This window comes from Ailuropoda melanoleuca, chromosome 3 (assembly GCF_002007445.2).
Source record: "Ailuropoda melanoleuca isolate Jingjing chromosome 3, ASM200744v2, whole genome shotgun sequence".
Classification (NCBI taxonomy): domain Eukaryota; kingdom Metazoa; phylum Chordata; class Mammalia; order Carnivora; family Ursidae; genus Ailuropoda; species Ailuropoda melanoleuca.
Window position 1 is genome coordinate 91,370,305 of NC_048220.1, and position 15,519 is coordinate 91,385,823.

Below are 15,519 nucleotides of genomic sequence, written 5' to 3' on the forward strand. Positions count from 1 at the left end.
GAGCCTGCTTCTTCCTTTCCCACTCCCCCTGCTTGTGTTCCCTCTCTCACTGGCTATCTCTCTCTCTCTGTCAAATACATAAAATAAAATCTTTAAAAAAATAGTAGATGTTATCAAGTTTTTTAAAGATTTTATTTATTTGAGAGAGAGAGAGAGTGAGTGTGCAAGAGCATGAGTTGGGGGGAGGGGCAGAGGACAAGGGAAAGAGACAAGCCGACTCCCCACTGAGTGCAGAGCCCAACACGGGGCTCCATCCCAGGACCCAGAGATTATGACCTGAGCCTAAGTCAGACACTTAAGTGACTGAGCCACCTAGGTGCCCCTAGATGTTAATATTTAATCATTTGATGAAGCAGTATAAATGCTGCATTTGGCTCTCGTAACACTGTGTTGTGTGTGTAAGCATCATAGACAACCGTCAGGAATACCCTGTGTTCCGTGAGCTTCAAATTAGATGCTTTTCAAATTTTAGTATTTTAATTATATTCACCATTCATATACTAGTCAGGGGTTAATTTCTCCTCTTGAAACACCAAAAAGCAGGAACCAGAATCTCTGTAATCCAGGAATTCCTTATGGCCTCCTACCTGGATTACTGTTCCCTTCTCTGATATCACTACTTCTAATTCTGTTACCTTCCTGTCCAAATACCTGTGTGTGTACATGTGTGCTTTAATTGGATGCTTCCTAAAACATAACAGTCTCTGCTCAAATAAACTTCTAGTAATTCTGTCATGTGTTCTTGGTCAGACCTTATTTCCTTAGGATGAAAGTCAAAGTTCTTGGTCAACTAGTCCCTACATATCTATTGATATATTTCTACTACAGTCCAATAAAAATCACTATGTTCCCATTAGTCTTACTAGAGTTGGAAATTGATGGAAAGGAATATTCCTGAAAAATCATCATCATTTTTACATCACCTCCCTATCCTCCAGCCACCATACACATTGTTTTTTCTTCATTTGGAATATCCATCATCTCATTTCCACTCATTTAAACTCTAACCCTCATTTACCACCTAATTAAAACTCCACCTCCTCAAAGCTGCCCCCATTATGCCAGTCTGCTGACACAGGTAATGTTTATTTTCTTATTTCCCTACTGAGAGTAGATGGAAATTTTCTCTATAAATGTATAGGGGTGCTTGCTTTCTTCAATAAACAGCAAAGTACATATTTTTATATATCTGTATAAGAAGTGAAAGTTGACACAGGGAATTGAGAGAAGAAAATAGAAATGGCATCAAAAAAATAGTAAGGCACGATCCGTACAGATAGCTATGAACAACAAGAAAGACAATCTAACAGGTTGCCACAAGATAATGGATTCTCCAAATATTCCAAGGAGAGTCTGGCTGCTTAGACTTCATCTCCTGGGAAATAAAATGTCTAAAACAATATTCACTTAACATTTTGTCACACGCCTATATCAATATAAAACTTTTAGAGACACATCCAAGATACACACTTTTGCATTTATATAATCTATCGTGTGTGTGTGTGTGCACACCCATATAGTAATATACGCAGGATAAAACATACTCAAAAAGAGAAATTTTAAAGGATAAATGTACAGAAAAGTAAATATAAATAGAACTTTTANTTTTGTCACACACCTATATCAATATAAAACTTTTAGAGACACATCCAAGATACACACTTTTGCATTTATATAATCTATCGTGTGTGTGTGTGTGCACGCCCATATAGTAATATACGCAGGATAAAACATACTCAAAAAGAGAAATTTTAAAGGATAAATGTACAGAAAGTACCTAATAAATAGAACTTTTAATATCTTTTGCACCCTAGTGAACCATGATGCTCAAATCAGGTTTTGGAAACCTAATCCCACTAATCTTAACAAGAGGGTGGAATGAAATAATAAAGAAATTAGCTCACCGATTTGGTGATTGAGCCTAAAGTCCAAGGGCAGAGATCAGGGTTTGGAAGAGAGGAAGGACATAGAAGAATATATTTTAGGTTGTGAAGAAATCAGCCTCCCCACCCATCAAACATACCACTGACAGACTCATACTGGTTGAGAGCTCCCAGGAGGGAAGAGTTCTTACAGAGAGAATGTGGGTCCTTTTGTGTGCATTCTGACTTGAGTGGATGGGATAGCATAATTGAACAGTGGCTTGAGGCTTTAAAGGGAATGCTCCTTGGTCTAAGAGGACCATCCAAGTTCAAGTCAAAAGAGGGTCAGCACAGGTCTTTCTTCTCTCCTTCCCCTAAAACTCTACTTCCAAATGTCGGCAGTACTCATTTTGGGATTTTAGTATATGGCCTTAGGTGATCATCTCCCTGGACTTTGATCAGTTTGTATTTCTTGATGTCTATCCTTCTCAATAATAGCCCTCCTCCCAACTGAACTCCTCCCACCCATGAACCCAAAACAGACACACAAAGAGACACACACTGTGGTTGGTTTTGTGTCATGCTGAGCAACGAGCAGCCCTTCCTTAAATCTTTTCAGAAATAAAAGCGGGATCCTCCAAATTAAACTGTCACCTGATCTGAGATTATTTAGCTACTTCTCATAACTCTAAATAAAACGGAACATGGTTTTGTCAGCATATGTTTTTAAAAATATACATATTTAAGCAATATGCATTACTTTCTAAATACCAATTTTTATCTTTTTAAGTTAATTTCAAAGATCCTTTTGGATCAGTGTATGTGTGAATGTGTATTTCTTGCATAAAATATAGAAATACTTCCCAACCCTCCTCTTGTGCCTAGACTCTCTGTGTAAGTCCATGCCCCTCTTTTTTACATTTAACACAAGCAGAGATATTGCTGTAGTGCCAATCTTTCCTGTTCCCCTCAGGACAGAGTCAGCCTCCAGGAATGGAAATCCCAAAGAATGCCAACTCAGGTATTTCAGCCCCGTCCATTAGTAAACATGCTTGTATTTCAATTACTTTTTCTCCTTCTCAAATATCCTTGGGATGCTAAGAGAACTGGGAGTATACTCCACTCTGAGCAAGAGCCATCCCTGAATAACACTCAGGGATGCGGCTTACCCACTTGTAGAGGAGCAGTTCTCAGTTTGTGGAGCACTGTTCCAGTCCTGTGCCCAGCTCAGCATTACCCAACATCGCTCCAAGTCTTTCTCTCTTGGGGCACCAGAGGCCTTTGTATATCACTGCGTTTTCCTCTTCTAGCCTTTGCTTTATTGTCTTCCACTTTATTGTAACAGACTCCATAAACCCTTTGCCTGATCAAAACTGAACATAATTAGTACAAAGTCATTTTCCTCCTCTTTAAATGGCTTCCTCCTAAAAAGCCCTGGGGTTTTCCTCAATCAGCTGAAACAGCTGAAGTTTTTAAAGTAGGTTTTTCCTCCATCTCTTTCCTAAAAGTCCACCTAGATACTTTTAATTTAGAATAGCTTTAAGTGCATGTGTTGGAATAAAAAATTCTGATTGTAACTTCTTAGTACGGCAGAAGATGGGATTGTCAAATCATGCACTCACCGTCCCCTCCCACGCACACACAATTACTTTCTTAATCTCCAAATTAAATTGATTTTAATTTGATTTAATTTTATCAGAACACCTTAAAATTACTTCAGAAATTTGGTCTAGCAAAATTAAGCCCGTCTTCCAGTGAGTCAAACTTAACAAAAGACAAGCAACATCACTATTTTAAACACACAGGAAATTAAGCTAACATTGCTGGTTTCTAGCTTTCTCTCTACCATTTTTATTGTCTCTGGTTTCCCCAAAGTGCGCACATAGGTCAAGGTTGGTAATTCAAGTGCTACAAAGGTTACGCAGACTGTAAATGAGTGGAGTGGACTGAAGGGAGTTCAGGTGAACCAGGTAACATGGGCCCATCTAGAACTACCGTGGTTACTATTTCTAACCAAATTTGTCCAGAAGGAAAGCTGGAACAAGTGTTACTGGATCTTGTATATTTCAAGAGAAGCCAACAATAAAAATTTCTACTTAAAAATGTTGGTTCATAATGTCAAATTTTTTAAACACTGGGCTGACCAAATAAAACAACCCATGAACTACGGTTCATAGCCTCTATGTTAATGACCATTCTGTGAATCTCTTCCCTCGACCTCGGATGCCTTCAACATCCCTCAAACTGAGTTTAGGGAAACTGGGAAGGACAATTTTCAAGGTAGTTCTTTTGGCTAGCACTAAATAATACTCAACATTAAATCACAAGTAGCATTTTTACCTTTAGGTATGAGTATATATACATAATACCTACATATTGGCAATTTCTATCCTCCTTAGAAATCTATTACTTGAACTTTTCTCCTTCCCCTCGCTGTGTCCCAGTTTCAGCACAGGTGAACGGAATGTCTCATTACTCTCGTGCGTCTTCACAACCCCTTTAGCTTCGTATTTGATTTTGTGCAGGTTCATCCGGATGCAGTTGTCCACAGACAACTTATACTACCAACTTCCTTAGCTTTCACTCATTTTATTTACAGCTTTAATACTTGATTGCGTCTCTCCCCAAAATGTAAATTTAATTCGATTCTTGACAAACGACAAGTGAACTAAAAAGTGACTGAACAAGAAGCAAAAAAAGCAAAGAGTTTTCTGAGTGAAGAGGCTTCTAATGGTGAAGTGACAAAAACAGTTTGGCTCTCACCCGATTACTGCCTTTGCTGCTTAACTGAAGTGAAAGTACAGATATCAGGAACTCAGCAGCTTAAAACCGAATGATTCTCCACCAAGCCCAATGTCTCCCCGAAGGCCTAGAGATTACACATGTAATAATCAGGCTGCCCTTGCCAAAAGTAAGGCTTAGTGCTTCGTTTTATTTATTGTATCTATTGAATGGAGCCATTCCTTGATAGCCCCCAGGAGCATTAACAAACATGAAAGAAACCACCAAAGGAAAGAAAGAAATATATAAATAACTAAAAACCATGCCACTAAAGTTTATAATCTGGAACATGCAGTATTGACACTCTTTCAAGTCATCTGTTCTACTTTCAAGTAATGTAAGCATTGCTTTCATTTGCCAAAATCCTAAACCTCTGAAGTCTCGTACAGGTCCCTTTGCAAAGCATCTGTCCTCCCACTTCTTCCTAATGTACCAAGCCAAGTGACAATGTGATATTCCTAAATTTTGCATCTGGTTCTGTATTATCAGCTGTATTTTAGCATTGAAATGATCGTATATTTAAGACTCTCATTAATAAAACTTTTATAAAATAAGGTACCTCTAAAGCCTCTAATATCTGAACTTCTAGGGAATTGAGCAGTTATTAAAATCATGTCGTCCTTTTATTTAGAAATAGACAAGACTGAGAACCTTCTGATGGGTGATTTGTTTTCTCTCACGTCTTTAACTTTTCAATCCATGATGATTCGCTTCACGTTCCTTACAAATATTGCTCTTTCAAATTTGCAAGTATAAAAAAATAAAACTTAAAGATACCGTTAGAAATAATTGTCATCAAAATGGATTTAAAGTTTGTTTTGTTTTCTTACATGTTTTTGTTTTGTTTTGTTTTTAAGGAATAAAGACAATATTTTCTTTCCATGAAGTTTTTTCCATAAAGTCTGGCTGGAAAAGAAATCACCCCTGTACCAACATCAAAGTACAGTCGAGTATTACTGATTTCTGTAGTTTGTTTACTATTCTTATTTCTGACTTTAAGAGCAAAATTATAAGCCCTTGGCTATAATTATCTGGTGTTTATAGTAAGTCTTTATATCTGTCCCAGGCATTCTCTGTAAATTTTACATGTGAGATGATGGGAAGAAGAAAGGAGTAGAGTGGATTATAAAACAAAATAAACTTCAGAGTATGTAAGTGTAATAGAGTGGGTCAGAAATAGAAACCCACTATCAGGTTTTGGATGTGCTTATTTACGGAGCACCCTAACGAATTTATTGAGGGGTTGCTTTTTGAAAAGAAAGGAAGAAGACTTGAGAAACTCACCTCACATGACAAATAAATGAATGCAATGTGGTTGGTGGCAATAACCTATAGATATCGTCCCTGGTATTAAGGAAAATCCTTCCTTCCCTCAGAGTTCATTCCTCATACCTCAATTAACATGCAATGAGTACCTGGGTCTGTTCTAGCCCTCCTCAAGAGCCAGAAACACTGCAGACCTCAGCCAAGAGAACTCGCAATCTAATAGAATCTATGTTCCACAAATACACTTTAAACAAATCCATTATGTGCCGAGAGCCAGCTTGTTTTATAAATGCATTTTGTGAAATGCAATGAAATTAACCCAACATTTATATTTTCAACCTCAAAGTACATTATGAGAATTATAAATTTCCCAACTGACAAGAGATGAAAATGAACATTGTCCTTATTTACTTTGGGTGGAAGCAGAGAGGGTAAGGGAAGGCTGATTTTCTTCTTTAACCAAGGCCAGATTTAGTTTTCTATAATTTCTGGCTCTCTATTCCATAGAAAAGCTTCTTCTCTTTGTATTTTCTTTTTTTTTCTTTCTGCATTTCGAATAAAATAACTAAAACTAGAATTATGTTGAGAAAAAAAAACACTCAAGGATATTTTAAGTCCCCAAGGTGAAGAAACCGCCTAAGGGAGTCAAGAGTACATAGACCAGATTTTTTACGGTGTGTGCTATTCTGCATTTTTAAAGAGGCAATTAGTTATTCTTGTGTATTAGTGACTGCCCCATTTTCTCCATAACTCAGGTGATACAAAGGGCCTCAGAGAGGACATATTTTAAGTGGGACATTTATTACCTCAAAAAAGGGATGATTCTAATTTAAAGTCACTGAGGAAGCTCTTTCTATAGATGCAGTCAAATTACACAGCAGAAAAAACCTGGCCTAGCTGTTCTCAACTCTCATTGCCATTTCTACCTAAGCCATCTTTAACTTACAGATAGAGTTAAACGAGATGTATTTATTTAAAGCAAGCAAAGCCAGCACAATGCTGACCTGGTGTCATGCATACAGTGAGTGTGAGATGCAGAGCCGTGAAGGGGGAAAAAAAAAGGATACTTTTATCAGGTGTTCAGTGTGATGGGACTTTCAAGTTCCGAGAAGGTCATCTGTGTCCCAGGAGCATGCTTTCATTACATGAGTCTGACGGCTGGACACATGTTTCACACCATAGAAAGAGAATCTGGTTTTTGAGATCTGTCTTCACATTCTAACTTTGCTTAGCAAAACCACAACTGGGATGTTTTAAGGGCAATTTTGAATAAGCACTGTAAAAATCAAGGTACCCCAAGATCCCACCATAAACATGAAATGAAAATATCTGGGATACAGAGAAAAGATGCATTTTATGAGCACCTATCTTTAAAATCTAACATTGAATCGGAGAGCTTCTTTCTCAAAGTATAGATTCTTTAACTTCCTCTTCAAGAGAGGCATACGGAAAAGGTTATTGATTGGGTTCTGAAGGACAGAGCGTTTATTATGGAGGAAGCCATCGCGGGGTACGAGTGTGAGAATTTAATGATGGCTTTGTAAGGGTCCATGCTGTGGTGTGGAACCAGTGGGGCAACTGTCAATCTATATGATAATACATTCCCAAACTTCATAAAATCAGTGATGTGAAAATGCATTGATTTCTTTGTGAGCTACACTGAATTTGTCAAAGAGAAAGAGCAAGAAGTTTGCTGAAGTTAACACCTCGGCCTGCAGAGTGGCTCACGCCTCACGCCTCATGCCTCACGCCTCACTTTTTATTTGCTTAAAGAGTTTATGATGGGACGTGTCGAATTTCTTATTTCTATTCTTGGCCCCAAAGGAGAAGAGAACAAGCATTATGTGCATCTTCTGACTATGTGGAATACTGAAACATTTAAAAAAGAGAAAGGAACATTTTATCTGAACATTTTAAAATAACCAGCTTGGGCCGAAGTTGAACTCTGGCTTCCTTACCTCCTTCGTGCTCTGCCCGATGTAGGCACAAAAGAGTTGCTTAGTACTTCCAAGTACGGACTTCTTGATGCAATTCTGACTGCCTTCTAACTAGCTTTACAGGAAAAAATCAAGACACTAGATTTAAGGGTTTATTTCCTATCCATATATCAGGACTTATATAAACTCCTCAGAGGTGAAAGTTGTTCAAGTATGATGTTTTAAATCATATTGGAAAAAAGAGATGCTACTTTTGGTCGACCAAATACATCATTCATTACGAAATTCTCCTATCCATAACAGTTCTAGGTGAATTCAAGGCAAGCTTTTTTTGCTCCCTTTGCCTCACTGGTAAACTCTCCTTATCAGTTAAGGTTTTAAGATGTATATAGGTTTAAAAAGAGAGGGTGGGGATTCCACCAATTTGCATAAATAGATGGTTCCCAGGAGACCAGTGAGAACGCCACCATGGACGATTTGCCAAAACACCTTGTTTAAAATGCCATAAATTCTTGGATTGCAAGTGATTTTATTTATTAGGCAATCGTACTGCCTCCACTTAAACAGCATCCGACACACTCGCAGTTGAAAACGTACGTCAGTAAATGGATTCAATGTATGCCTTTATGAAAACTTCTACAAGTAATTTCCTATCAAATAAGTACCTTAGAGTGTTGAATGTGCCAAGTGTCAGAATTTTGTTAAAATTCAAAAGGAGTCAAGTGCAGATTTTTTCCTTGAGAGTACACCTTGATTAGCTACATGAACGGAGGCATAAGTAAGACACATCTCCTTGTCCCCACAGTAGAATAAATTATTTCAGAATTAAATACAAATTTAAATTCCACAAAGTGACATCTTTTTGGATGTATGCGACTTACCCAGGAAATGATGTATTTTCAACACAGTTTTGAGATTAAATGATATTTAGCTATGCTTTCGCATTCACAACAAGCTGTCCGCCTGCAAATTTCTTCTTCTTTTTTTAAATGCAAGAAAATACTTAAAGCTGCTCTAGTGGAAGTTTATAATATTTTATATAAACATTCTTAACTGATCTGTTTGTAAACATTTTAATGGCAATTCTTTCAGCAAACACACAATATATTCCCAACAAACCACACAGCATTTGATGTTTTCTTCATAAATCAGCTGTACCTAATGCAATTTATCTTTTAAAAGATGTTTTTGACTAAATACGGTTCTGAGTCGCTAAGAAATCCACAAATAAGCACCTTATCTCTTTAATGACTTGCTTAGGCTTCCCTATATTTACTGCTTAATGATCGGAAGCATTTAATTTTCAAAGTTTCATTAAAACCCATCTACAAAGCTGATGGATCAGCAATAGCGATTTGTGATAGAAGATGTGGGAAGCCATTAACCTACATAGGTACCAAGGAGAAAAGTAAACAGAGAAGAGAATACTTTTTTTGAAGACAAGTCTCTTCCTATTTGTCATTATTAAACTCCAGACCATCTGTTCCAGGTTTGATCTTCAATACGGATATGAGACATTGCCGCCTGGAAATGAAAGTCTAAGATAAGGTAGGATTCTTAAGAGATCTTCACGAAAAAAAAAACAACAACAACAAAAACCCAGGTTGCCATTTACTGGGAAGGGGAAATCAATACGAAGACCTGGAAACTTGTGGCGAGAGGACATTTTCTAGGTATAGGTCATAGTTTATCAAGTTGCCTCTTTTGCAATGTAATTTACTTGCTAATAAGACCAACTGACTACACCTGAATACTGTGTTATCGCCAAAATGTGATTTAAAATTCTCTCCTCATTTCTTGTGTGCTTGAGATTTGCTGGTTTATTTTTCCCGAGCTCGGAGTGGGTAGACAAGGTCGATTTAAAAGAAAATGAATGGTTTTATACTCCTCTTTATTAAAAAAACCAGGCATCCCAAACGCCACACTGTGCCGTACCCAGAACATGAAAAGGTATTTAAGAAGCAGGCCTACCGTTCTCATCATCTGACTTATTTTCGTTGTCAGAATCGGTCAAAGTAAGGGCTGAGTTCTCACGACTGGACAGGCCGGAACTGCGTCTGGATTTTATCCCTCTCCCCCACAGTCTGATGGCGTGTTCTGGAGACATCCCTCCCTCCGTGTCGGAGTCGGCGTCAGACCCTGTGCTCAGAGAGTAGCCCTGGTGAAGGATCCCCATGTCAGAACAGTAGCCACTTCGGTGCGGGGAGGGCTCACAGATTCCCAGTTCCGCAAGGGTGAAGTTAGTTCCTAAGGTGACAGCAACAGAGAGACTGATTACAAGTTGTGAAATGCCTTACAAAGTGGAAATTTATTCTTACAAAGAGCAGACAGGTGTTTTTCCCATCCCAAAAAAAAATCTACCGGATTCCATGGTATACAGGAATATATGAGCAAGAGTATTGAGGATATTGGGGTAAATTTGCGAGCAAAAAAGTAAACATCTAAGATTAATTTTAACCCTATGCCAGAATGCTCCAATTTTGTTTCAAAAATGTTACAGCATTTACTGTTGTCTAGGTAGCACATGTAGCTGAAAAAAACATAGAATTTATAATAATAGCTAACATATACCAAGCGCTTACTTTGCTCCGGGCATCTTTTTTTTGGCAATTTCTATTTTACGTTTTTAAGTTTTATAACAACTTTATGAAGAAGATAATATTATTGTAATCATTTTGTAAGGAAACTGAGGAACAGAGGAACAGAGAATTTAAGTGACTTACCCAAGGTCACACATCTAGATTGTAGCAAAACATGGATCTGATCCTTGAGCAGTCTGTCTTCATGTCAAAGAACCTTAATCCTCCAATAAATGTGAGTGGTGGCCAGGAGACCTGGGTACCGGTCCCAGCTTCCCACTGGTAAGTCTCATTGTGGCAAGTCTCTTACTCCTTGAGCCCCAGTTTTCTCATCTGTAAAATCTGGGTATTAATCTATTAAATTCCTCTCAGAATCACTGTGTATCTTCTTTGTGATAATATACACCAAACTTTTTTTTTAATAAACTATGTAATGTATTATTTAATTCAGCATCCTAGGGATGAAGAGTCAGTCCTTATGTTTTTAAATGATATCAAACAATGTCTCCAACTTAAAACCACAAGTAGGTTTCACCTCTGGAGAGTGAATGGGTGCACAAATGGGAAACAGAAGGGAATAGGCATTTACTGACCATTTATCTGTTACCATGTGTTCGGCATGGACAGTTTAAAGGTTTTAAATCTGATTTAAATATCATAATAGCCCAGCAGTTTGGGCGTTGACCGTTCCCAAGGTCACGCCTAGGCAAGTGGCAGATCCAGGATACACCTCTAATCTGCAGATTCCCAGCATCTGCTCAACTTACAGTGTGAAATGGTCTCGATCAAAAACCAGCCTGGAAACATTTTGGCACAGTGAATGCTCTATCTATCTGGGTGCTTTACTCTTACAGCTTCTTACAAGACATTTTAAGCTTTTGATGCAAATTAGATGAAATCATGTGGTACGTTCTATTCACTAACACATAAAGCTGATTTTTTTTTTTTTTGTCTTTAACCAAGTTATAGACAATGGGGAAAATGCAGCGAAGAAATGCACTTCCATGTTATTAGTGAGGAAAGCATTACAAATAACATGAAACCTATGGTTTATTTTGTGTATGTTGATTATATTAGGGCCATTCCCTATCAATCATATCTCCAAACTTACGATATAATATAACTACTCTATGATACTCCACATACATGGCATCATTTCTCAGCTTTTATTTTAAAAAACGTTAAGCAGCTGTTTTTATTAGCGTAGTGTGACCTTAATTTGTAATACACATGTATTTTTATTCTGAGGTCTTACTTTCCAACTTCGCTACACGTTGAAGTCTCACAGCCTTCTTTAGTTAGCTGTGTAAATGGATCAAACCCATTTTATACATAATTGCCTCTGCAGAGTGAAACCTATTCACTGGAGTGCTAACCCAAGCAAAACTTCCTGTGGGGATGGGGTGATTTCCTGCTCACTGTGCAGGGAAGAAGGAAGTCCTCACTGCCACCTGCGTGGTCCTAAGCGCTGTTATTTATACCCTGTGCACATTTTATCATGTTGTCCGAGATCCCTTGCCCATGTACTATGTTCCAGTTTACATTCTTGGTAATTAGGTATTGTCTCATAATTATACACTGAAGTATATATTTTAGTTTCAGTAGTCTATACAACGAAAGTTAAGTTTGTATATGTCTGATGTTACAATACTTTTCTATTTTTGTTTTCTCAGTATTAAGTAAATGAGAAGAGTCACTTAATATAAGCATTCTCCCATCTTGTTTTTAGAGCTCATGTTTGCTCTGGACAGGCATGAAATACAATGCTTCCTTTTCCTACAATAAATGAAAACAAGTCAAACTAAAACACACATGTTCTTATTCCACATGCAGGAATTTTTAGCTATATGATTCCATTTGAAATGGAGTGTGTATGTATTGAGGCAACTTTCCTGATGGTTTTCCCACATCTCATTATCTGGAACTAGCTTCAAAGACCTCCTCAGGAAAAGAGAAACATCTGTGTGAGGAAAGGAAGCCTCAGTTTTCAGAACATCCCATGTGCTTTTCAATCTGGATGCTTGAAGTAACAGGCTATAAGCCTAGGGCATGGAAAGCCATGGAATAAATACAGTCTCCCTGCTTGGGTTATCAAATTTACTTGATGATACAAAACTAAAATACTATTTTCTTCTGTTAGAACTTGAGATCATAATAAATCAGTTAAAAGTTGCACAACTTATAAAGTAGCCACAAATGTTAGGAAACAGTGTACTTTAAGACTTTCAACTTTCAACTTATAACCCCATAAGCCACAAACAAGCAACATTATAAAGAAAATTGGAAATAAGTTACTGAATTCACCAGGAAAAAGTAACTATGTTCACACTGGTTTATAGGAAGCCAGGTTTTTGTCTAAATTCAGAACAGTTTCCTCAAAAATACTGCCTTCTAAACTCCTCATCTTCATCTTCCAATAGGACCAATGTTCGCCAATGCTACCTGTTCCTCACAATTCCTAGTTTGGTACCTTTTGTCCTCAACTAACTCAAAGAATAGGAATCTTATTCTAACTATCTGGGACAGACTCTGTCTGGCTCAAGGCTTTTCCAAGTTTGATGGCTTAACATATGAACCTGGTAAGTCACATACACAGTGGAAAGGAAAAATGGAGCTATCATTTATTAAATCATTCAACAAATATTTATCGTTCCTAGTTCTGTGCTAGGCATTGGGGATATAACAGTGAGCCTTATAAAAATGGAGCCCATGACATTTACAGTCTAATCGGGAAAGAGACATTAATCAAAGAGTCCCATAAACAATGTACAATTTATACAGTGATAAATACTATATAGGAAAAGGACAAGGAGCCATGAAAGGTCATCTAGTGGTCCAACTGTTCATCCTTTCACAGCTTGGCCAGAAGATGTTCATGTAGATTCACTGCTTGGACAGACTATGAATTTACTCCAGGAAGTTATCAGGCCCCTTTAATTTGCTCTTACCATACTGCTTCCAAACATCCCCCTACATACATTGATTTCAGACAAACATTTTTCACATAGTTCATCTTACAGTACAAAAGCCTCATGTCATACTCTTCTGCTCAGAATGTAAACAGCATAGGGGAATTTTAATACCATGTCAACTTATTGTTTTGCACTTACTTTGCTCATTGATGGAAGGTTGATTTTGCTTTAATTCATCTTGTGTAATTATGTCTTTATTAAGCTCCATGGCAGCTTTGAATGGAAGAGAGAGACTAGTCATTGTGTGATTCTCCGAGCTAAGATTTCTAGTGGAAAGCAGTCAACATTTCTTTCCTTCTTTACTTTCTTGCAGAAAGAGTCATCATATTCCAATATTCATGAAACATACATTTACCTTCTATCTGCCTCCAGTCTCTCAGATACCATATTAAAGTGGATGTGGACGATGTCTCAAACTCACTTCATCTCAGGTATGTGTTTTGTGGTTGGTGCCAGTAAGTTGCCCAGTGTGGCCCCATGTCATATTATCAAGGCCAAAGTCACAATTTTTATTTTAAAAAATCCGTATTTATATCATGGAATTTTAGTATAATTTAGGGTGTCGGGAGAGAACATTAATGTCTAAAAATTGTTAGGTGATCAGGATAGCAGAACACAAGTGTTTAAAAATAATTATCTTGGTAGGTCTCTTTGTCTTTCAGTCGTCTTTGTCTTGACCATAACTTCAGTGTATAACCAAGATCCTCTTCAGAACTTTGAGATACATTTTGCAAGAGATATCAAAAATCAGCCCTTGACCAACTGGTTTTGTCTGGGGACACAATTCAAAGGAAAGATATGGCAGCATATTGTGATCATGGCTTTATCTTCTAAGTTTTTACCAACTTCTCACACTTTGAAATAACCTTTAACTAGGAGAAGCACATATGTCGCTAAGTCAGAATTATCATGTCATGGTAATACCAGGGAATACAAATAGCACTGGAAATGTCAGCATTTGAACAGATTTTCTACTATGAGGGCAGGAAGATAAAAGTTAACCATAGTAATAGGGGAGTACAATATAGAAAAGTTGTTTTACCTAAATGTTCACTATGCAAGTCCCCAGAATTTAAGAGATGAAATTCTACACACAGGAGCAAAAGTTGCTACAATGTGGAAACAGTCACTAATGATCACTTATAAAATTAATCCCCACCATCCCCACCCACTTACTGCTAGTATCTCTTCTCATATCAACCACACTGTCAACATCTATATTATTAGTTCGTTGCTGATAACAGAAAGAATATGGTGCCAATGTGAGTTTAAGTTGTAAAGCTTGTGAAGACGCAGATTTCTGTGCAGTCAATACAAGGGATACTAAGAAACACCAGGGTCATAAGCAACGCCGCATGATTACCATGATCTAACCAAATTAACCCATGAACAAGAAAAAACAAACAAACAAATGGAAATGCATGTTGGCATGATGATGGTTTCTTCAAAAGATGACCTGACAGACTTCTGGTTTTGGATCAAGACAGAATTCCCCATGTCTCTCTACTTGTCTCACTAAGTACAGGTAAACCCCCTGAACAGTACATAGAAAAACTATATAGAAAGAGTTTAAAAGGGATCTAAAGAAGATAGACCTATGAGGATCATGGGACCTGAGAAAGGACATGGCTGTGAGTTCCCTGGGGTTTCTTTTTGCTTTATATATCCCAGACCTGGTGTTAGAAACTCAATCTGCAAATTAAAAACACCAGTGGAAGCAGGCAAAATAAGCCCAGAGTAAAGCCTGCTGTAAGTTAAGGGTCCTTCCTCACCTCCACAAACACCTTAGGGCAGAATCAAGTGAAAAAGCAGAATCTCACCCTCATCCAACAGGAATGAGACCTCCCAAACACCCCACAGGAAGGGGGCATTGGTGGCCCTAAGGTGATCCTGGACTTCCATCCCCACCCAATGGTAATGAAGCACCCCTTCCTCTCCCTGATGGTGTCAGAGAAGAATTAATGTTAAATCTAAGTTTACCACCACTGAAGGATTCACGGGGGAACTGTAAAGAGGTGCCCCTCTCCCTCTCAACCAGGTTGGGGTCTGCAGAGTCCTAGTGAAAAGTCTAAAATCCCTACTTGGCTCAGCAGCAAGAGAGCATCTCTTCCCAATCCCACCC

At 37.9% G+C, this 15,519-nt stretch overlaps 1 protein-coding gene across 1 annotated transcript in view; it reads right to left on the reverse strand.

Moving 5' to 3' along the window:
- Window positions 1-15,519, reverse strand: part of TENM2 (teneurin transmembrane protein 2) — a 1,230,113-nt gene that overhangs the window by 854,549 nt on the left and 360,045 nt on the right. Inside the window, exons 4-5 of the mRNA XM_034655661.1 lie at window positions 13,536-13,610; window positions 9,818-10,093 (exon numbers count right to left, since the gene is read on the reverse strand). Coding sequence (XP_034511552.1) covers window positions 9,818-10,093; window positions 13,536-13,610 — 351 coding nt within the window. The remainder of the gene's footprint in view (window positions 1-9,817; window positions 10,094-13,535; window positions 13,611-15,519) is intronic.